Genomic DNA, 24595 nt, shown 5'->3' with positions numbered 1-24595 from the left:
TTTCGTCATTTTAGACAAAACGCGCCAACTATTTTATAGGACAAGCAGAATTATTATAGCCTGTCAAGCCGGATATGTCAGTAGCAATGTAAAGCAAACTAAAGTATGGTATCCCTAGGAAAGGAACAAAAAGCAGCAATGTACATCGAACAATGATGAAATGTAAACAAAACAGTTCCACAGATAAGATATAAATGACACGCGATTTTAGAACAATGCAAACGTAGTGTTGCTAACCCGCGATTTTTTTACCGCCTTTTTCTACTGACAAGATTTGCTTGACCAAGTATATATGTAAGTATCCTTAGTTTAAAAGAGCAAGGAGCTAGTCACCTGCCATAACGAGGTTGCCCGTAAATTGCCAGTTTTAATTCACTTCCCTCCTCGTTTTCCCGCTCTCCATTTCCCGGGAACCTTATTAGGCTGCCGCGGCAGAAATATCTCCCGCCATTGTTTAATGGTCTGGCTACTTTTATAAACAAGTTAGCGCGTGTACTGTTAGCATCACAAGCAGTGGTTCAAACTATGCGTCAAAAGTTTATCTCCAAAAAAAGATATGTCTCTATACATAGAACAATATTTTTTTCAGATACTTTTGAACGCGAACTGTACTTACTAGGGTGGGTCGAAAAAAATATTTGCTGAGCCAAATGCGCCAGTAGTCACTAAGCTTTCCAAGTCAAGATGTACTTTATTAATCTTGTTTAAAGTTACTTACTATGCCAAACATTGCCTAAATTACAGTCTTATTACTGTAAGTAGATATTAGGTTAATAAATATTATGCCAAACATTATCTGAATAATAGTCATTTTACGCTGTAAATAGATATAAGATAGGTATTCTTTTTCATAGGAATTCCAATTCTAAGAAGTGTAAGTAAAATTTTCTACGTAGTAAATATTGGCATTAAAGACCTCTCCAGAACACATTTACGTCGCTACTTCTTAGGCACACTCAAACATTTCAAAAGAATGCATCTAAAACTCTCTGAAAAGCACTCGACGGGCGGAGGTAAATAATAAAAAGTATAATAAAAAGTGAAACCGTGACATTTCCTACATTTAGGCGCCTAAACCGTTTGCAAACACGGGGCTCGGGTAATGAAGGGGGGCTGGGGTCCTAAACAAAAGGTGCGAGCTCCTCCCGCCATCGATCCGACCCCGGGGCGGGCGGTAGGGTCGCCATGACGGCTTGGACGCTAGGATAGTCCACAAGTCCACAATTCTTAGTCCAAAGAACTTCATTCACACAGTCATCAACAAATACTTAGATAGTGACGGCCGGCAAATATGGAACCGGAACATATCTTTTCTGGAAACCCAACCTCAATTTTTGGAAAAGCGATTACTACTCATGATGAATAGGGAATATTAGGCAAAGTTCTGCGTAGGTGGCACCACTAGCACATACAGTAAACAAACCTCATTGACATCATCAATGACACATCATGCGTCACTAGGTCAATCACATGGCCTACCGTGAAACTCGACAGTCGAAAGTTCGGTTTCTGCCTCTCTGTCACTCTTGCTTATTCGATCGATAGAGAGGCAGATAAAGAAATTTCGATTTTCGCGTTTCGCGGTAGGCCACCTGTAGGCTATAAACAAACCGCCTTGTCAAAAAACTGTTTAAGGCCTAGTATGTATAAGTTACTCTATGGTTTACTAAACAAATTAGTTCTGCACTCTGGCGGCAGAACATTGCAGTAATACCCCCTATTAAAATTAGGTACTATGACAATTTTAACAAAACTTAGGTACTTAAAAATCAACACAACATTTTTGATCAATATTTAACAGCGTGGAAGTATATCAAAGCTTTCGACTTGCGCATTGTAGATTGAACAATCCTTGTAATCACAAAACAGATTTTGCAAAATGACACTGTGCGCCCTAATCGTTTTTTCACACATTTTATAAACACTGCGTCTTGTCAGATCATCATTACTCATTAGGTATAGAAACTATCTTACCTACTCGTACTATTTGTTTAAAAAATAAAACATTTAATTTTAAACCCAGATATTTTGCTAGTGGGGCATTATAAAATAGAACATTTTGCAATAAAGTCATTTAGGGGAAGAGACGTTAAGCGACATATAGCGGTCGTGCTCTAGAATTCTAGATAGCGTTTAAATAAAAATCCTTAAATTAAATGAATACGATGATTGCAACTTAATTGATAGAGAAAATCGGTGTCATTCCTTAGGTTTTGCTACAAGACGTTGACCGCAGAAGCCTTGAATTTCTTATGTTCTATTTTCGAAATTCATGGCTCGTAAAGCTTCTAACGTTGTTATAAAATCGTGCAAAATTTCGACAGCATTGCCACCCCACATACAGGGTGGTTGTGCTTTTTTGCAGCGCGTGTCACTTGCGCGGCGGGGTGCGGGCGCGGCGGCCGACACTGCGGGCGTCGCGATCCGCTGTCCGGGCGCCGCGTTGCCATGGCGACGACACCGCTACCCAACCCGTCGCCACCCCACACCACACCCACCAAAACCTACCTTAAAACAACCGCACAAGGTTGAAAACTGTTTACTTATGTACAAAACGGAGGGTGATACACATAGGGGGTACATAAGACGATACGGTCAGGCGATGTAAATAACGCGAGATAACTTCGGGAGGGTCTAATGGAATAGGGAATCGTGTTTTGGAAAGTGCCCTGGAGAGCGTTCTGGTTTGCTGAGCCATGTAAAGTGAAAGTCGATACGGGATTAGGCCGAAATTTGATTATGAAAACGATTTAATAGTGGGCTTTCCTGTGTAATTTTTGGTGTAATCTAATATTTAATGGGCATAGGAAATTGAGAAGGGTAGGGCTTGTAGGTTGTTTGAAAAAGGAAATCATTGTTAATTTTGGCCAAAATTAAACTGCAATTTATGAATTCCAACGACATCTATTGAGATTATGCATATTTCGTATTTATATATATATTTCGTCTACGAAGTACAGTCCACTGTAAAAATATGGGTGTAGCCAACTTATTCAAAAATATGTCCCATAGTTCTTAATTGCTGACATAAGAGCTATGGGACATATTTTTGAGATGATTTGTGCACCCATATTTTTACAGTTGACTGTAGGTACCTATTATTTTTTCTATATGCGGGTTGTCACAGGTTATATAGCTACGGCGTAGCGCTACGAGCATAGCACAAAGAACATCTTTACGTAACAATACTGCCAGAATTAAAAATAAAAGAAAGTAAGAAATGGAACACAGAAAAAAAATATATGAAGGTTGCACTGCACTTTAATAAAACTTCTACGGCTAACAAATAAACTTTTACTACATTTTGCACTTAGTTATTTTATAATGCAAAAGTATTCAACATTTAATGTCAGTCTTCATAACAACTATAGTTCGTTTTTTTAGCATTAGAAATAAGGTAAACAATCTTTATGTGTCTTTTACATTTTAAAAATAAGTTACGGCAAATATGTAACAATTATGAATCTAATACGTTCATTTATATTCTTCTGCTTTAATAAGTAATAGTTATTGATTTTTATAAAGCGTTTTTCAATTAAAAGACATGTCAAGATCGCTTACCTTCTTTCAAGTTCTTTCTAATGCTAAAAAAACGAACTATAGCGAGCATTCTACTTCGTCCTCAACTTATCTCGAGGCAGAATATTTATATTTACAATAACAGTAATATAAAATCGATGTGATCGTGAAAATTGCTGGGACAACTACTCATGACAAATATGAACTAAATATCTGGAGTCTTTTATGAAGGCAATGATCTGGTTTTTTTTTCAACTGAGCAAAATTAAGAGTTGTTTTACGTCATTTGGTTTATAAACTTAGCGCGTATACGAGTAGATATAAGCTAGCCATACACGTACGGATTCGCCCGCCGGATCTACCTGAAAGATGTGTCTAACGGGCACATCCGTCAATGTGTGGCGAGAAATAGACACAGATTTGTCCGCCAGATGTCTGTCCGCTGTCCGTGCTAAAAACCAACGGATCGGGATGTGCCCGATCCGTTGGTTTTCGACACATCTTTCAGGCAGATTCGGCGGGCAAATCCGTACGTGTATGGCTAGCCATTGGGTAGGATACAAATTTAATTATACACCATACTTTTCATTAGGTACAGTCACCAGCAATAATATGTTACACAACGAAGGCCGCAAAAATATCTGACACGGTCTTATTTGTCTGAGCGTGTCACATATTTTTGCGGCCTTCGAAGAGTAACATATTATTGCAAGTGATTGTACCTACTTATTCTAACACAATGATTAAATGTAGACGTAGTTAATACAAGAAGGTTTACTTATCACTAAAATATGATCCGAAACGGGATTAAAATATACATACCGGTTTATTTCGGTAATGCTCAACTTTTTTGAAAACGTGAACGTTAGAAGAACTTTATTATAATCTAAATTTACCCGTTCGACAAGCTTGAGAATGGATGTCGGGCGACTAAATAATAGCTTAGCACCCTTTGTTTTGTGGTTCTAATTATCTTATTTCTTTCATCTTATTGTCCTGTGTGTTTTATGGAATAAATGTTTTTCTTCTTCTTCTATTTCGGTCGGCTTTCTTTTATTGCCAGTTTAAATGGTTCAGAACCAGTTAATAAAATAAACTTAACATCATGGTATAATAATATACTCCGCCTGGTACTCTCTTCCCGTCTTTTCGTGGTCACGTGACTAACACAAGCCTACGTCATCATGCGACAGCGCTATATGATAATATGCGATAGCGCTATATAAAGTGGCAATGTTATTAAGACGTAGGCTTGTGTCACTCTGGGAAGAGAAGACCATGTTTTATTAGACTATGCTTAACTTATAACTCCTCCAATAACCGGTTTCACAATAACGTTGTTTTGAGCGAAACCGAAATTTAATTTTACATAAAGTATATGATAGCGATTTGAAGATTTAACCGGTATGCGAGCCTTGGATACATTATGATTTATTTGATATAATAATAGGTATCATTTGACTAAAACATAGTGTCTTGTTGCAGTTTTCTCGGCACCATACACAGTTGTGAACGTGGTTATCTGAAATATAATAATAAGATCCATTAAATTGTACAATACAAACGGCGCGATTCGGGAAATGAATTAGAGATTCACTAGATATGAAATAGTAAAGATATGTGACGTTCCACGCCATAAGGTACCTTTTACCGTGGAACGTCACATATCTTTACTATTTCATATCTAGAATCTCTAATTCATTTCCCGAATCGCGCCGAAATACTCTTTATTGTACACCTCATTACAGAAAACAAAGAATACAGAAAAGAAGAAGAATCGTATCTTTTGTTCAAAAACAAACCTTTTCTCAGTTGTATCTTTATCAAACTGATATTGACAGTTGCATGCATTCATAATCCAAGCTGTCATATTACTGATAAGCGTAGCAGCTACCCAGAGAGTGTTCGTCACATGTACTTATTCTCTTGCTTTTATTCTAACGCGACAGACTATATGTTTGTTAACATATCAAGTAACGAAATTGTAGGGATATCCCTTTATTATAATAATATTTTGGTACTTAACCAATTTTGAAATGTAGGAAGTATTAGGGTACAAATTATACGGAAAATCCATCGGGTCCGGATCCAGTTCCGGATTGTAAATAGTAGATTGTTAACCAAGGGTGGAAAGTGAACCATTTCACCCGAGATATTTTGGCGCTTGAACAAAGAGAGAGCGCCAATAGTTCGAGGGTGAGATGGTTACTTTTACCCGAGTTTTACACTCTACTTTTCATTTCGACTATGAGGAAAGTCAAACACGAGAAATGTCATAGGTTTATTATTGGTAAGTATTTATGAAGTTTTTCAAGTTCACTTGATGCTTTGTATTCATCACTGATTTAAGCATAGAGTAATTGCTCCAAAGTGTGGAAGGTTGTAATGATTTAGACATTTCACTGAAATAAGCCAATAATACGTTTTCCGACAGCGACTTCACTTTTTTAACGCATGAAGTGCTCGTATGCCTTTAGGTATCTTTGTTTTGAAGATGCAGGTAAAAGATTATCAACCACTATTTTTGCTTCTTCTTTAACAGATTCAGGAGTTAATTCTATGTTTAAGTAACACGAATCACTTGAAAAATCCATTTTAAACCAGAGCAAATAATGTCTCAACAGTTTATTTAGTACCAATTAAATACCTATTCCCGCCTTTTCCTAAGTTTTTTTCTATTTTATGAAAATAAAAATGTTGCTACTGCCAAAATATTTCTTATTGTGTATAAAAATTATACTACTTGTATTTAATATTTAAATGTATAAAATAAACATAAGTATTTGTTAATAAATTAATATAAATGACAACGAATGTTTATTAAAATATTATCATTACATTACATTCATTCATTCAGTTTCACTTATTTTTAAGGCGCGTATACATTAAGGCCGTTTCAGACACGTCCCAATTTAAGATCGGATTGTCTATGGATTTAGATTTTTTTCCGATGAAAATATAAATGGCGCCAATTTCAGTCATGCGGAAGCTAATACGAGAGCTTTTAACTGAATAATATGGCATATATGGCTGTTAGCCGTTGCACGAAGTAAAAATTTAAAAAAAATACTTTCCACCCTAGGGTGGGAAATGCAATTTTCCACCCGGTTATCAGCCTATGAAAGGTGAACTTTCCGAACAGGAGAGATGAAAAATCATATAGTAAATCCGTCGCGTCCGGATCGCAAATTCAATGTGAGCGTGAAAACATTGACAGAGCAGCGTTATTTAAAATAGGTCTAACATTTTTTTAGACATGGCAGTAGGCCTTGCACAGGAGTGTCGCGACTGTATGTCGCCCGCCCGGCTGGGGTGGCTCCTCTTCTTCTTAGCCCTTTTCAATCTTAGAGATGTAGGTAGGCCTCCTTCAATTTTTGCCATTCTGGGTTCTGGTCTATTTTGCGCTCTACCTACCCATTTCGACTACTAAATGTCGATATAACTCTGTACTTCTCTCTGTTTATAACCAGGCGGCCTAGCCAAGGTGACAATCGGTTGCGCTTCGCCATCGAATCGCTTTGTGTCTCTCTATCACTCTTCCATATTAGTGTGACAGTGACAGTGAGTTGCGTTTCGTTCGCTACGGAGCGTTAGCGATTGGCATGTTATCTACGGGCACATAATAAATAATAGTACTGCCGTACAGAAAGGAAACTTCTTACAAAACCGAAGTTTGACAGCGGTTCAGGGTCGAATCATGCTGTCCCTTTCTAATATATGGCACTATCCCTTTCGGCTATTTAGGGTTGTCAAAATTCAAGCCACTATCTTACCTGTGGTCGTGCACGCAAAGGGACGTCAAGTTGTGTCAACCCTAATAATTGCTCGGAGCAATGCTGAGCCGAGCAGAGCCGAGTTTGGCCGAAGTCAGGAGTTTCGCACACCTGCTACGGGGCCTGTTTATATAACTTACCACTGTCATTGAGTCTGGTGAAAACACACGTTCGTGTTTTGAGATTCTTCCATTTTCCTCAGTCTGTATGTGGATCATTTTGTTGTCTTCTATTGTAATTAATGCTTTCACCTGTAACCAATATTTTATTTTAAGCTTTGATTTTTACCACTCGTAATTTGAGTCCTTCTTGGCTTAGCTCCTTCTTAGCAGTAAGTACCAGTTCAGTTATGACTAATGCATAAAGTCTTAATCTGAAATCCGTTTCTTACTGCGAGTTAGATGTTTTCGCTTTTTTTGCTGCCATATTCATTAGACAGTTAGAGGATTCTACTAATGTTCACGTAATAATTTACCTATTCGATAAATATAATTTCAGTCTTTTAGGGTGTCCAAAATGGTTATTACCCTCTATGTTTTATTAGCTATATGATCCTCTACTTATATTAGCGAATAACTATCACAGTTTGTGCTAATATCATGCCATTTAACCAGTCTAGTGGACACCTTACCTTAACACCATCAGGTCTGGTCTCCTCCAACTCTTCCCCTGACATCAAGGTTGTGGTGGCGCTGCCAAAAGGAGAGTGGAAGTGAATGTGTACGCTCCGGCATCATCCATGGTCAACCAGTTGTCTGGGCTTACCTTAACACCATCAGGTCTGGTCTCCTCCACCTCTTCCCCTGATATAAAGGTTGTAGAAGAGCTAGCAATATGAGAGTGGAAGTGTATGTGTACGCTCCGGTTTCGTCCCTGGTCAACCAGTTGTCTTGGCTTACCTTAACACCATCAGGTCTGGTCTCCTCCACCTCTTCCCCTGGTATAAAGGTTGTGGAAACGCTAGCAAAAGCAGAGTGGAAGTGGAATGTGTACGCTCCGGTTTCGTCTTTGGTCAACCAGTTCTCTTGGCTCAGGGAAATGGCCGCTTTTCTTTGGAAATAGTTTTTACCTGGAATTATACAACATGTTGACCTTTATTTTATACTTATTAATTCAACCAGACATTTTCTGTTTGTAACATGATAGTTTACTCGTCAAATTATTTAGATTTTTTCTTTTTTTGTGGCTTGTATCTCGCGTGTAAACAGTTTAGCCATTATACCGTTATCAGCGTTATATTATGGGGGCGTTAGTACATTTCTAATTTAGGTTTTCTATGTCATTTATTATGGTTACTTTACTGCCACCTAACAGGATCTACTAAAAGAGTGGCAAGGTATTGAAGCAAGCATTGATCTTTCGCTATAATATTATCTAACAACTTTATCGTTGTAGTACAGGCGTATCATAATAGATGGCACTAAAATTAAATATTGTGTTTGGTTTTTTGTTTGTTTACAATGTTTACATGATACGTTAAAAAAATCAACAGCTTTTTAATTTGGGTACATTTTATATTGTTTTTTTTTTACTCAGAACTTATTGTCTTTCTTAAGTTTTAATCATATTTTACACCATTTTCATCAGAGTTATAATTGTTTTTTACTTATTTGTAGAATGAATGTTTACTTCAGAAGAGTGTCTTTATATCTTTAATCATATTTTACACCATTTTCATCAGAGTTATAATTGTTTTTTACTTATTTGTAGAATTAATGTTTACTTCAGAAGAGTGTCTTTATATTTATGAGTTGACTTATGTTTATATTTTGAAAAATATAATTTCACTTACCAATAAATACAAGATATTCTTCAAAATTATCCGAGTTTTTCAAGGCGTATTTTTTCCCCAAAAACTCGTCCATTTCGACTAGCTCTCTATCACGTTCGTCCACAACACTTGAGTGATTTGAACTGTCATTGTCATGATCGCATCTTATCGTAATCAGACCGTGTACTTGTATTCTATTGATTACTGAATCGAAAAAAAACCAGGGTAACTGTGACCTCGACATCTTAGACGCAAGACCAGTGATCATTTCTTCATACAAACGTACTGTTTCCTCCGTAGTTTTTGACCCCAGAGCAATGATTTTTTCAACACAGATATTAATCTGTGTTGTGTGTGTTAGCGCTTAAAAAAAACGAAAATATCATTGATAATATTAAAAATCAAAGATATTTTCGTTTTTTTAAGCGCTAGAGTACTTCAAACATCGGAAAAACGGCCTAATTGAGGCCGCAAAGAAAAGCATATTCAAACCAGACCAGACCAGTCGTCCAGACCAGACTGCTTTGGTGGTTTTGGTCCATGTAACTGCGTCGGAGTCTCGGAGTTTGCCTCTACCTCATGCGTCTCCGAAATAGACGTGCCGCAATAAAGTGCTCAATAATTTGAACAGCGATTCGCTATCAAACATTGGGTACTCTTAAACCTACTTGGTGGTCTTGATTCTAGCTAGAGCAGCATTTCCCAAACTATGGGTGAATTTTTCTGGGCCCTGAATTGCCCTGATTGGGCTATTTCATGCTTCCTATTTAAGACGGCCAAGAGGTGGGTCCCGAATTTGTCAGTTTTTGTTAGGGGGGTCAAGGGGAACCACTTCTAAATAAACTGCATAATAATACATACATAATAACAAGTGCGAGTCGGACTCGCGCACGAAGGGTTCCGTACCATAATGCAAAAAAAAAAAACTAAAAAAAAGCAAAAAAAAAAACGGTCACCCATCCAAGTACTGACCACTCCCGACGTTGCTTAACTTTGGTCAAAAATCACGTTTGTTGTATGGGAGCCCCATTTAAATCTTTATTTTATTCTGTTTTTAGTATTTGTTGTTATAGCGGCAACAGAAATACATCATCTGTGAAAATTTCAACTGTCTAGCTATCACGGTTCGTGAGATACAGCCTGGTGACAGACGGACGGACGGACGGACGGACGGACAGCGAAGTCTTAGTAATAGGGTCCCGTTTTACCCTTTGGGTACGGAACCCTAAAAACGAATGAAACGAAGTAATAATAGTTATAGGCCGCCCGTATTGAAAGCGAGGACCTACAACTATAATAATAGTTAAAAAAAAAAGGGAACCACTGTTCTAGAGATCAGTGAGTGTTGGGAATAACAGTCCATTATTCTACAACATCAATTTCAGTTCACATTCAATATGTTTATCAATGTCGTAACGTGCCGCTCTTACAAAATTTGGTTTGAAGTTCAGTTTGAAGCGGGTGCACTGATAAACTGATTAGTGATTAGATATAGATACGAATGGAAATGTTTGCCGTTGTGTTGAGGCCCAGTTTATCAGGCGAAGATGATACTTTATCAGTTTGATATTACTTTCTTGACAGGTGTGACAGATTTTTTATACCTAGATATAATAATGCTGACCTATAACTTTCACTAACAAAAACAAAACACTATTTTTTTAAGTAATATAGGTACAGTCAGCAGCAGAAGTTGCTAAGCGGGCCAGGTGTTCAAAATGATCTTGACGCGACTTTATTGTTAAGAGAATAAGAGCGTGTCAAGATAATTTTGAACACCTCGCCCGCCTAGCAACTTCTGCTGCTGACTGTTATGTACAAGTTCTATTTTTTTTCTAGTAAGTTGCTAAACGCAAGCCCACAATATTAAAAAACAATTATTTACAATATTGATCATTATTTGCGCCATTATATCAATTAAGTTAATATGGTCTTTTTTTTCGTATCAAGCCATGATGACATTTTATCAGTTTGATTGGGATATTACTTTCTTGAGAGTTTTGACAGGTTTTGTATAGATAAAAATTTTTTTTTTTTTTTTTTTGCTAGCCTGGTTAAGTGTCCCACTGCTGGGCAAAGGCCTCCCCTCGCTCCCTCCACTCAACCCTGTCTTTTGTAGTTTCCCGCCAATCCAGACAAAATACGTCCAAGTCGTCCCGCCATCTCCTTTTCGGTCTGCCTGCACTCCGGCTAGCACCATCTATGGTGTTCCGTAGGTCCCACTCCGTAACCATTTTGGCCCACCTTTCAGGGTGCATGCGGCAGACATGTCCAGCCCAGTCCCACTTAAGCTTAGCGGTCTTGACACCTACATCTACAACTCTAGTTCTGAAGCGCAGTTCCGTGTTTCTGATTCTATCAGTCCTGCGAACACCCAGTATACTGCGCTCCATCGCTCGCTGGCAAACCTTGAGTTTGGACTTCAAAGCCTCAGTCAATGACCATGTCTGAGCACCATAGGTTAGGATAGGCAGGATACACATGTCGATGAGTTTGCGCTTGAGACACAGGGGAAGGTCACCCTTCAATAGCGCCTTCATGGACCAGAAGCTCTTCCAGGCGTTATCGATACGTCTATTGACTTCTATGGTTTGCCTGTTTTCGAAGGAAGCTATCTGGCCCAAGTAAATGTACTCATCAACATACTGTATATCCTGCCCATCTACCGTGACCCTATGTTTTGCTCTGTTGGTCATCAACTTGGTCTTCGCTCTGTTCATTGTGAGTCCAACTTCAAGGCTCGCAGTGCTGAGGTCTTGTAGCATGAGTTGCAGTTGAGATGCAGTGTGGGAGAAAAGGACAATGTCGTCGGCAAAACGCAGGTTAGTTAACCGTTTATTACCGACGACAATGCCCAACCCCTCCCACGAGACCGCCAGCTTTTTGAATATCTCCTCTAGGCAACTGGTGAACAGTTTAGGAGACAGCGGATCGCCCTGTTTAACGCCTTTCTCTATTTTGAATATAGGACCAGGTGCATGTAATTTAATGTTGGCTGTACTGTTATTATAGATTGTTCCAACGAGTTCAACATACGTCGGATCTATACCTTGACTTTGCATGGCGGAAAATATAGCGGAGTGTTTAACGCTGTCAAATGCTTTGCTATAGTCTACAAAAGCAAGGTATAGAGGCACGTTGAACTCGTTGGACTTTTCTATCAATTGATTTAAAGTATGAAGGTGATCTGTTGTGGAGAAACTAGGGCGAAAACCAGCTTGCTCGGGTGGTTGATGTTTATCCAGCAGTGGGGCAATTCTATTATCTATTACCTTTATGAACAATTTGTAAATATGAGAGATTAAACTATGAAGATGGGCCTGTAATTATTTATATCTGACTTATCGCCTTTTTTGTGCAGAAGTACTATATTTGAGTGGCATAATTTAGGAGGGATTTTACCGCTGTATAAAATTGAATTGAAAAAGTTCGTTAAATATGGTAACAATGTAATCTTTCCTGTTTGAAGTGCTTCGGTTGTGACACCATCATCCCCAGGGCTTTTTTGGTACTTCATGCTCTTGAGGGCGGCGTTGACTTCACAACCGGTTATAGGAGGGATATTATCTGGACAAGAGTGGCTATTATTGAGTGGCGATTGCAAAGTGTCGGAAGAATAAAGGTTTTTGTAATATTTAGTGCATAGATCTGTAATTTGGTCCCTACTGCTGCATTTTATCCCGTTTTCGTCTCTTAGGCTTGTTATCCAGGGTTTTTCTTTATTTATGCCTTGCTTGGCTGTTCGAAGAGATGATTGTGTTGCTAATGCTATTTCAACGAGTTTCGTGTTGAAGTTACGTATATCACGCCGGATACTTCTTTTTACCTGTTTATCTATGGTATTATATTGTTCCCTGTTGTGTTTGCAGTGTTCTCGGTCCTCTATCAACTGTAATGTGTCCTTTGTTAGTTTATTGTTATTTTTTCTGGTTGGTTGGATTTTGTTGCTAGCTGATTTAATACTGTTTATAATGGTGTCGTATTGTAGTTGAACATCGGGATGAGTATTTGTGTTATTATTAAATGCGTCAAAACTGTTTTTTAACTCTAGGTTGAATTGATCGTGATTAGAAATGAGCGTACCTTTGTTTAATCGTCTTATCTTTTTCAGAAAGAGCTGTTTGCGATGATTTTTGATATTAAATTTTAATTTTGCTCTTACTGGTCTATGGTCGGAACTAAATTTGAATTGGTTGATAGTGGATATGTCTGTTATTAAACTCTTGTCGGAAGATAGGATATAATCAATTTCGTTTTTGACGTTTCCGTTTGGCGCGATCCAGGTCCAGCGACGTTGAGGTTTTTTGAGATAGAAGGTATTACTAATGCTCATGCTTTGTCCAAAGGCGAATTGGATAAGCCGAGCGCCACGGTCATTTCTGCTACCAAGGCCGTGTGGTCCAACTATGTCGGTGTTATCCAATTCAGCCCTTACTCCGACTTTGGCGTTGAAATCACCGAGGACCATGGTCCATGTTCCTCGGTGCTCGTCGCAAGCTTTGTTTAGGAGATCGTAATACTCTTCTATCTCGTCATCACTATGTGAAGATGTTGGTGCGTAGGTCTGGATTAGCGTCAGAGTGTGATTTTGGGATAGACTTAACTTCAACACAGCTACCCTTTCGGAGTAACCTAAGAATTCGACAATGTTGTTCTTCCACTTCTTTTTAACGAGGAAACCGACCCCGTACAGACCGCCGGCTGTTCCGAAGTGGTAGAATACATTGTCTTCGCGTTTTATTGTTTGTTCGCCATTTCGTCGAACTTCAGATAAACCTACAACGTCCCACTTAACTTCTTTCAAAGCGTGTTCTAATTCTATGAGACGCTCTTCTTTCATTAAAGTACGAACATTGTAGGTTAAGACATTAAGCGTATCGGAATCCGTTTTTCTTGCTTGGGTCGTTATATTCATTTTGTGGGAAATCTCCGCCCGGGGATTCTTAGCACCCCTTTTGCCGGGCACTCGGGGCCGTAACGGGGAGTTGTACTTCATGAGGGGGATTTGGACCGTAAGCCCACCACGCTGGTCCAGTGCGGGTTGGTGGGTCGCCAGAGCCTCGTTCGTTATTTAGCAGGGTGACCACGAGCAGGGGAGGTTGGCTTGGGATCCGTGAGATGGAATTTGGACCCCTTACACCCCATAGATAAAAATAATAAAATAAAATAAAATAAAAAACATTTATTTCAAGCTTTCGCTCATATCACGGTTACATACTTAACATTATAAAATTCGGACAGAATTTGACATACACAAGTTAACATACTAACAGTATAATCAAATAATGCGGACCTAAAGTTTTCATTTCACTAACAAAGGCAAAGCAATATTTTTTAAACGTTATGTAATAGTTCTATTTTTACCAGTAATTTGCTATATGCAAGCCCAAAACTCTCTAAACAATTACCTACTTACAATATCAAACTAACATGGCCTTTTGACGTGATAACGTCTTATATTTAAATCGATGAACACCGGTAGCAAGCACGCAAAAGTGTCAGGTTGTTAGACAGATCTCCATGGTAACGTTGTGGACAGATCTCCATGGTAACGTTAAGTAATGTAATGGTAATGTTTTCTTATGACGTTATCACGCAAAATTATCGTCCGTAAACCGACTTTACAGACAACCATTTTTTTTACGATTTTTGCTTTTTAAATGCGAAGGATATTTAATACGTTCTATTCTAACTAATGTATTGTCTTCAGGTGAGAAGAGTATCTACGAGAAGCCGAGTGACCTGGACGCCTCCAGCTCAGGAGTCAAGCGGACAGAACCTCTATCTCCAGACACATTTGAAGGTACAGAACTAAAATCATCATCATATCAGCCGAAAGACGTCCACTGCTGGACATACTAAATGTAACATTGTATTGTATAGCTGTTTGTTATCCCTAAAATGAATAAAATAAATAAATAGGCCTCCCCCAGAAGCCGGATCTTTCGGAGATTCTTAGCATCACCCCTGACTACGCCAGTGCCCTGACCGCTACCATATTAGCCGCACCGGGAGTCGCCGGAAACTCGGGGCCGCGGTTTGGTTATGCTTATCATACTGGGGGGTAAATGCCATAATCGCCACGCTTGGCAGGCGGGTTGGCGATCGCAGTATAACTTACCGTACTTAAGGGATGCTGCTGCCCATCCTCCGGTGGACTCGGACGTAGTTTAAGGACATACCCGGGTCCTACAGAACTAAAATACTAGTCAAATAATATGTGCTGCTTGATGGCAGAGCGTCCACAGAACTCGGTTCCCTTCAGCTTGCCTATAAGTTTTAGCCGTAAGTACTTTTATTATGGCCCATAAAGGGGCCCACTGATTACCAGTGCGCCGGACGATATCAGCCTGTCAGTGAAATGCAAAAGGTGACAGTTCTGAACAACTGACAGGCTGATATGTAATACCGTCCGGCGAACTGGTAATCTGTGGGCCCCTTAAAGAAAAAACAACCAAGTTATAATCTGTATCTTTAGGTATTTAAATAAAAGTAAACAAAATCTACCCTCAAATGGCTCCTTTAAGCCAGTTGAGGGTAGATGAAAACTAGATGATCAAATAATATAGGTTAAAGTCAGGTCGTTCAGTGACTGATCCAGACGGTTTTGTATTTGGTTGGTTAACCAATAAATGTTATAACTACCCGAAAATGTACAAATTTTTTGTTTACTTTTATTTAAATACCTAAAGACACAGACTATATATAGCTCGAGCTTCCTTACGAATATTTCGACTTCGGCCCTTCCGCACTGATATCAATATCATATCGAATAGCAACCGCAGGCTTATCCCTACATCCCAGCGTTCGCTCAGCAATTCTTCACCAAATCATTAAACATGGCGTCTGGGACGATGACAATGACGCACTCGAGAGATTACGTCTCCCGGCCACTTGTCGACTCCGTTCCCCTTTCATTACAAGGGGGGTGGTTACGAACGCTTGCCAAGTACGGGCGAGGGGTCAGGCGAATCGTAAAACGCCAATCGAAACAAACTTGAATACTTCATGGAAATTGTCACGTGACCTTTCGTAGCATCTGTCATCCAGTCAGACATCGGATTCTATGGGGCAGAATTTATTGACAGCTAGGAAGTTCCTATATCGATAAATTAAATTATCGATACTTTTCCCTAATTCTAGTGATCGCCCCCAGTTTGTAAATGTATATTATATATAAGTATTATTGTGGGGTCGATGATAAACTTTACACAAAGCCTATTTTATATGACCGCTAGGCTAAAAAAAAATTACGATGAGTGAAGTTTCAAAAATCCTTTTAAAATAAACAAGAAGAGAATTTAGTTATTATTTTGTTTCATGCTAAAACTTTGAATAAAAATTTACTTTTAGAAACAAAACTTGGAGCGATCACTAGTACATGAGAGAAGCATCGATAATTGAGTTTATCGATATAGAAACTCCCTACCTGTCAATAAATTCTGCCCCATAGAATCCGATGTCCATCCTATTATAGTCTGTCCGTTTTGCTAAGATAATAATGTATGGCGAACTTGATCTTAGAAATCGGACAGGCTATACCCACAGTTTTTTTTTCGTTTGTCGTTTGTCGAGGTACGCCTTGGCCTAGCCAAGTTAACGATCGCTTGCGCTTCGCTATCGATTCGCTTTTGTGTCTCTCTATCGCTCTTCCATATTAGTGTGACAGTAACAGTTGCGTTTCGTTCGCATGTTGCCGATTATAGTAGAAGCTAATAAACTCTCATTGTTTGCTGTTTTGAGGTCACATTTACACTTTTCCATCAAGAATTTGGCTCAATAGAATCGTGAAAGCAAAGCAAATACAGGCTCAGTTTAGTCATAAACACCATCCAATAATAATACTTATCTCACCGCCGTAAGGTGCATTATTGTGTACATATTTAGGCCGTCGACTGTGCTCATTGCGTTCGTTGAGCAGGAGGGGAGTGATTTTGCTTATTTGCAAGCAAGTGGGGAGAAAAGTCATCAGAAAAGTAAGCTTTAAATAAATACATACATAGGACAGGTAACAAGGTACCATCAGCCGCAAAAGTGCATGGCGACTTTATCAAAGATTTCGCAGCTCATTGTACTTGTGTTCATGATAGTGTCGTGTGGGTTATTTAGGGTTTTTGATTGAAGGCGGTATTTCGATACTTTTCATCAACGACTTCATACAAGTCTTCTGAAAATAATAAATTTACAAAGTCATTATATATTAGGTACAATCGCTATATGATATAATGGAGTGGCAAAGGTGTTCACAAATATCTGAGCAAATCCTCTCTTGATACGTTAAAGTGCATGTTCAGATGTTTTAGACCACCTTGTCCGCTCCGATATATCTGATGGCGACTACTTAAATCTGTTTGATAGGATGCCTAACGAATTTATCGTTCCACGGTTTCCCCCGCTTGTCGTGGTCAGTAACTAGGGGGGTTTGACTCGTCTCTTAGTGCGGGGGGCTAGCGGCGATGACGTTCCGTCCTAAAACAGTCCTTTTACAATGTGCTAGGATGATTAACACACACACATGCATAGAAATAAAGGAATACTTAGTGGAAAAACTCACTGTCTCGGGCGAGACTTGGACTTGCGACTTCGGGATACCAGCCCGCCGCTTAGTTACCGAGACTTAACACATTCATTGCAACTAAGTGCTACTGGTTACGCTCGTAGCGCGTAGCCACGTCTTTTGCCGTATGGAGCGCGTAGTCGCTACGAACAGTGTAACCGACAGTCGGGTCCTTGGCGCTGAATGTGTTAACCGTTATTACTTATAAAAGGTGAAAATATTCGCTGTCAACGGATAAGTCGCGGTAGCTTTGGTAGAGCGACAGTCTGGTATCCCGGATTATATAGCGAGCCCGATTCTCGCCCGAGACAGTAAATTTTCCATTTTCCTTTATAAATTTTCCAATTTCAATAAGCATTCCCAAGAGACTCTAGGCTCTCTATCAGTGCTAAAAATGTACCTATCGTGCGTAAATTAATAACGAGATCCAACCCAATGATACCGTGCTTCGAAAAGGCTCTTTAGATTTTCCACGTAGGACTAGGTAAGTGTAGGTAGAGCACCTTTTTCCTCCATTTTTCTGAAATCCTAAAGAGCTCAAACCCTTTATGAATTCATTAAATATACCTAAATCTCAACACTATACTCTGTATCTTTAGGTATTTGAATAAAAGTAAACAAAATCTACCGTCAAATCGCTCCTTAAGCCAGTTGAGGGTATAATATATGAAAACATTACATGATCAAATAATGTAGGTTAAAGTCACGTCGTTCAGTGACTCATCCCTCGGTTTTGTATTTGTTTGGTTACCCAATAAATGTTATAACTACCCGAAAATGTACACATTGTTTGTTTACTTTTATCATGGTATAATAATATACTCCGCCTGGTACTCCATTCCCGTCTTTTCTAGGTCACCTAACTGACACGGGCCTACGTCATCATGCGACAGCGCTATATGATAATATGCGATAGCGCTATATATAGCGGCCATGTTGTTGTGACGTAGGCCCGTGTCACTCTGGGAATGGAAGACCATGTTTTATTAGACTATGACTTTTATTTAAAAACCTACCTAAAGATACAGACTGACTGACTGACTGAGATAAATCTTTTTTTAACCTTTTAACCGCCATAGAATTTTTCTTCTAGCATGCTCGTGGCGCCGGCTGTGCGAAGTTACACGAAGTTTAGTCTTATTTATCAGACCGCAGCGAAATGAGCCCGATTTTGTATGTCTTATATATCAGACTACGGCGGTAAAACTTCAACTTACGATTCCAAACGGGCGTCCTCATAATATCAATGTCACCAAAATTCAAAACCTTTATTTAAGTATATCTTACGCCTACGTTTCTCTAAACAGTATAAATTCAGGTCTTGTACCGTATAACATTACACGCGGCCGTAAATGAATATTTCATTACCGATCCTTGTCCGGCCTACGGCGGTCCGCTTGCTATTTACTCTATGTACCGTCTGTGCTATATAAGCCGCTTGTCTGTTCACATAACGGTAATAACAGAGGGGCCACTTTGTAACGATCCGAATAATATTTTCAAAGAAAATTTATTTTACACGGTTAGAGTCTGTGCGGTAAGAGAAGAGTCGTGGAATGTATGGGGCCCAGTACATTCCACGACTTTTCTCTTTTCGAACAGACTCGACTGAATATACTGAGAGTAAAAAACACTTTTAACAGGTAATAAAATTAGAGTTAAAGTCACGTTATTGGTAAGATACCTTTAGGCACTTTGAAGCAGTTCTTCCGTAGATACAACCAAGGGAACGTGTCAGAACGCTAGAAAAATAACATTGAGATCAGAACAGGACTATAAGCAGGTACCTATTAATCTCCATTTTGACATAGGTACAATATACTACGCATATTTTTATTAAGTTAATTCGTCAGTAACTGGCCACCGGCCAATAACTGGCCACCCTAAACTAAAAATGAATTCTAATCACCTATAAACAGAATATAGTCTAGCTAAGATATAGTCTAGCCACCTTATACTAAAATGAATTCTGTTTATAGGTGAATAGAATTCATTTTAGTTTAGGGTGGCTAATTATTAACAGGTGGCCAGTTACTGGCGAATTACCCTACTACGCATTTGAGATAATTATATACCAGTCTGGACACGCAACTTCGTCCACGTAGGTTTAAGCCGTTAAATTTCCGATTATTGACGGGAAACCTGCATATTTGAGAAGTAATTTATCAAGTCTCCAAGTTATACTTTAGGAACTGTAACCTCACCTCTCTTGGGAGTAGAGGGCTGTGCCCAGCCTGGCACTTAGTCCGTGATAAAATTGTAAACGTACGAGTACACCGAAGGATTCGTGCATTAAACGATTTTCAAATGAACTGTCCGTAATTTCGTTAGCTATGCCCGGAGGTTTGATGGCGGTTTAGTGTGTTGTTTTGAATATAGGCGGCAGGCGGTGTTTAGTAAATAGACATATTTATATACACCGATAGGTCATCATCATTCGCTTGCCTTTATCCCATTCATTTGGGGTCGGCGCAGCATGTCTTTTTCTTCCATACCTCTCTCTCGCCCGTCATCTCATCATTCACTTGCGTTCGTTTCATATCATCTCTCACACAGTCCATCCACCTTTTTCGATATAGGTACATCGATAGGTATTATTTTAATAACAAAACTTCCGTGAGACACAGACATATTAAATATACATATTAAGAACGGGTCACTCACGTATTTCAAGTCGAAAAACCCTCGACATGTTTCACTCCGTACCGAGGAGTGTCATCAGGAGCTTGCGTTGACGGTGACGGACGTGAGTCACCCGTTCTTAATACATTTAATATGTCGATAGGCATTATACGAATATTTTTTTGATATAAGAAGACGATATAATGACACAAGATAATATTTTATCTCCAATTACATTTAGAACGTTAACCTGGTATAAATTTATTTAAGTAACTTCAAATAAGCATCAATTTACATGGACTCATATTGAGACTCCTTTTCATAGATGGTTTATTACGGGCCAAACGCTAGAACTTGCCGTATTACTACAGAGCAAACAGAGTAACACAAGTTATAAGTATATATAAACTAATTAGGGTATTAATTAAGATTTATTCAATCTATATTTATAAATGTTGGTGTAAAAAGTAAAACTTATTCACAGAGTCATCGAGCAACGGTCTCGTAACAATCCACAAGAAGAGAAAACTGAACACTTCCGTCGATTCAGACTCCACGTCACCAGATATACCTTCCACTCCTGAGAAGACCACCGGCCGGCCACCTGAACCCGAAACTCCTAAACATGTCCGGTAAGCTTAGTAACTTGTCGTCCACGTAAAACACTAGCTGACATGATGGAGGTCAGACCAAGAACAACCTTCCACTCCTGACACCACCAACCAACCTCAAGTCGCTCCTACTCCGGTAACACGTCTCTACGTAATCTCCCACAAAACGCTAGCTTAATACCTTCGAGTTACACGATGTCAGGCCAACCTTCCACTTCTGACACCGCCAACCAACCTCAAGTCGCTCCTACTCCGGTAACACGTCTCTACGTAATCTCCCACAAAACGCTAGCTTAATACCTTCGAGTTACACGATGTCAGGCCAACCTTCCACTTCTGACACCGCCAACCAACCTCAAGTCGCTCCTACTCCGGTAACACGTCTCTACGTAATCTCCCACAAAACGCTAGCTTAACACCTTAGAGTTACACGATGTCGGACCAACCTTCCACACTCCTGACACCACCAACCAACCTCAAGTCGCTCCTACTCCGGTAACACGTATCTACGTAATCTCCCACAAAACGCTAGCTTAACACCTTAGAGTTACACGATGTCGGACCAACCTTCCACACTCCTGACACCACCAACCAACCTCAAGTCGCTCCTACTCCGGTAACACGTATCTACGTAATCTCCCACAAAACGCTAGCTTAATACCTTCGAGTTACACGATGTCAGGCCAACCTTCCACTCCTGACACCACCAACCAACCTCAATAGTCGCTCCTACTCCGATAGTACGTCTCTCCGTAATCTCTCACAAAACGCTAGCTTAACACCTTCGAGTTACACGATGTCGCACCAACCTTCCACTCCTGACACCGCCAACCAACCTCAAGTCGCTCCTACTCTGGTAACACGTCTCTCCGTAATCTCCATCTAAACTACACGATTGCATGGAATACATTAATAACAGTGCATTGTAAAGTTGCTATAGGGTATTGTGGGGTATTGTAAGTATACCCTACCCTAGTAGTATATGTGTGTAGATGTAACATATTTTAACTTTGTTGTATTTAGTGGAATCTATGGATTTTTTGTGGGATTAATAAGGCTGGAATTATGGTAGCTATAAATATAATGCTACTGAGACGAAGTTTTGACTTTAAATTCTTGCATCCTGGCATACATTCGGTACCTGAGTTATGCCATACTAAATATACGATGAAATAAGTTCGAAACTGTTGTGTGCTGTCTAGTTATAATGCATGAAATAGCATGTCAAGAGTGAACAGTATTAACCTGTGGCGTCCACCGGTGGAGGTAACCAATTACTCTATTCCAGACGGCTGTACAACCTCATCACGTCCCTTCAAATCCGGACATCCATGCTTGTTGATTCCAGCGTTCCCACCATCTACTACGGCGCGCGGACGCACAAGCAACTCCAGCAGGTCGTCAAGGAGTTCAAACGGACTTTCTACTGCGGGGAGGCGAAGATGACCATTCTGGCGAGTCGGGAGTACGCCTGTATAAGAGAGTTCGACCGGCAACTTTGGAAGACGAAGAATGATATGTGCAGGGGATGTACTAAGGTAAGTCCGTTCTATTAAACGTAGGGAAGCAGCTCCATCAAGTAGTGAAGGAGTTCAAGAGGACGTTTCTACTGCTGGGAGGCGAAGATGACAATTCTGGCGAGTCGGGAGTACGCCTGTATAAGAGAGTTCGACAAGCAGCCGTGGAAGACTAAGAACAACATGTGCAGGGGATGTACTAAGGTAAGACTTATTCAATAGCCATTCTACTAATGAAAGTGGAACCACGAGCAGCTTTAGAAGGTCGTCAAGGAGTTCAAGAGGACGTTCTACTGGGTGGGGAAGCGAAGATGACAATTCTGGCGAATCGGGAGTATGCGTGTATCAGGTAGTTCAACCGGAAACATTGGAAGACGAAGAATGATATGTGCAGGGGATATACCAAGGTGAAATGAAAGTGTAACTGTATTATTACATAGCTATCTGATTCTTTCACTTAGCGCTGTCATTTGTAGCAAAAGTGACACGTAAATTTTGAACAACTTTACTACTACGATTGACCAATAAGCATCTTTAGAATTTAAGCCTTAATTCAATTGAGGATGCCGGGTTCACATTCTTCTCATCACATCATTCTCAACTTACTACATATATCATTTTCAGACGCACACCGCACCTCCGGACGCGCCAACAAAAACGGCTACCAACTGCAAGCCCTTTGACAACCAGAAGGCCCTCCACCACGGCTCCCTCCCAGCTGCCTTCGACCTTGAAGAGCTGGTGGCCGTCGGGGAGTCGCTGGTAGCCTGTCCGTACTACGCGGCCCGCAGCATGGCGGCCGCGGCGCAGATCGTCTTCTGCCCGTACAACTACCTCATAGAGCCCGGCATTAGGAGCAACGTGAGTACCTTCGACAACCACATGGGCCTAAAGCACTTACAGTCTTCGACCTTGAAGAGCTGGTCGCCGTCGGGGAGTCGCTGGTAGCCTGTCCGTACTACGCGGCCCGCAGTATGGCATTCGCGGCGCAGATCGTCTTCTGCCCGTACATCTACCTCATAGAGCCCGGCATTAGGAGCAACGTGAGTACCGTCGACAACCACAAGGGCCTAACACCCTCTAACAGCCTTCGACCTTGAAGTGCTGGTGGCCGTCGGGGAGTCTCTGGTAGCCTGTCTATACTACGCGGCCCGCAGTATGGCGGCCGCGGCGCAGATCGTCTTCTGCCCGTACAACTACCTCATAGAGCCCGGCATTAGAAGCAACGTGAGTACCTTCGACAACCACGGCCTAACACCCTCTAGCAGCCTTCGACCTTGAAGAGCTGGTCGCCGTCGTTCTCTGGTAGCCTGTCCGTACTACGCGGCCAGGCGGGTCAGTGTACGTAAATCCTTGTGGTACAGTCGACGTCAAAAATATGTTTACACTTTTGCACCTTACTCCTTTGTAATAAGGCGAAAAATGTAAATAAATCTTTGATGTCGACGGTACCTAAGCGTCTTTTCTTTACTTACTCTAAGCAAAAGCAAATTAAACTAGTTTCAAACGAATCGAAAGTTTATAAAAGTGCCTGTGTTCGAACGCATTGCACTTAACCGTCCCTATGTATTGTCTTTTGCAAATTCTGATCTTACATAACTTTAAAAAATACACGATTTTATACATTTTGATAAATGTAATTATTTCAGATGCAAATAGACGTGCGCGACCAGATCATAATAATCGACGAGGCACACAACATCGAGGACATCTGCCGCGACGCGGCCACACAAACAGTCACTAGGGACGAAATACAGGCAGCGATCAAGGTACTAACTCTACTACACGTTCTAGCTGTTCCTTTGTTTAACCGTTTGAACGCGTAATACACCTAAAGTCGTCGTTACTAGTCGTGCCCACAGCGACAAGAACAATAGGGTATTTGACTGTATTTAAAATAAATTATTTTACACCATGCAAGAAATAAAGCACTAGAAGATTAATAGAGAAACGTAGACAGCAGTTATTTTTAGACACAACTTCTATTTTAAAACCCGTATAAAACTATAAAGAGACTAAAGAGTAGGTAATTTGATCGTGCGTGACGTAACATGCTAGTGTTTCATATAAATTCTCGGAGTAAATATCTATGGAGTAGAGACGCGCACTAATTTCTATCTGAAAAATTCTGTCATTTTTGGCGCGGGGGACGAGGTAACGCACACAAATAATGTTAACACTAATGCATTTTTAGCATGCGTCGCTACACACGCACACGACAAAAT

The 24595-nt window shown here is 40.1% G+C and overlaps 2 protein-coding genes across 3 annotated transcripts in view; one reads left to right on the top strand and one right to left on the bottom strand.

Annotated features, from left to right (window-relative positions):
- Window positions 1–24595, top strand: part of LOC134800167 (Fanconi anemia group J protein homolog) — a 106978-nt gene that overhangs the window by 61944 nt on the left and 20439 nt on the right. For both annotated transcript variants that reach the window (XM_063772644.1, XM_063772642.1), the window contains exons 4-8: window positions 14774–14866; window positions 20727–20874; window positions 22142–22391; window positions 22995–23231; window positions 24020–24139. In XM_063772644.1, the coding sequence (XP_063628714.1) occupies window positions 14774–14866; window positions 20727–20874; window positions 22142–22391; window positions 22995–23231; window positions 24020–24139 (848 nt within the window). The remainder of the gene's footprint in view (window positions 1–14773; window positions 14867–20726; window positions 20875–22141; window positions 22392–22994; window positions 23232–24019; window positions 24140–24595) is intronic.
- On the bottom strand, window positions 4683–9235 carry LOC134800263 (fatty acid-binding protein homolog 6-like). The gene is made up of 4 exons (XM_063772773.1): window positions 9085–9235; window positions 8192–8361; window positions 7433–7543; window positions 4683–5041 (listed from the first exon to the last, which is right to left on the bottom strand). The coding sequence occupies exons 1-4, from the start codon at window positions 9155–9157 to the stop codon at window positions 4973–4975; spliced, it is 423 nt and encodes a 140-aa protein (XP_063628843.1). The 5' UTR covers window positions 9158–9235; the 3' UTR covers window positions 4683–4972.

This window comes from Cydia splendana, chromosome 19, assembly GCF_910591565.1.
Source record: "Cydia splendana chromosome 19, ilCydSple1.2, whole genome shotgun sequence".
NCBI classification, from domain to species: Eukaryota; Metazoa; Arthropoda; class Insecta; order Lepidoptera; family Tortricidae; genus Cydia; species Cydia splendana.
The sequence above is the reverse complement of the archived record's forward strand: the minus strand, read 5'-3'. Positions and strand labels throughout refer to the sequence as shown.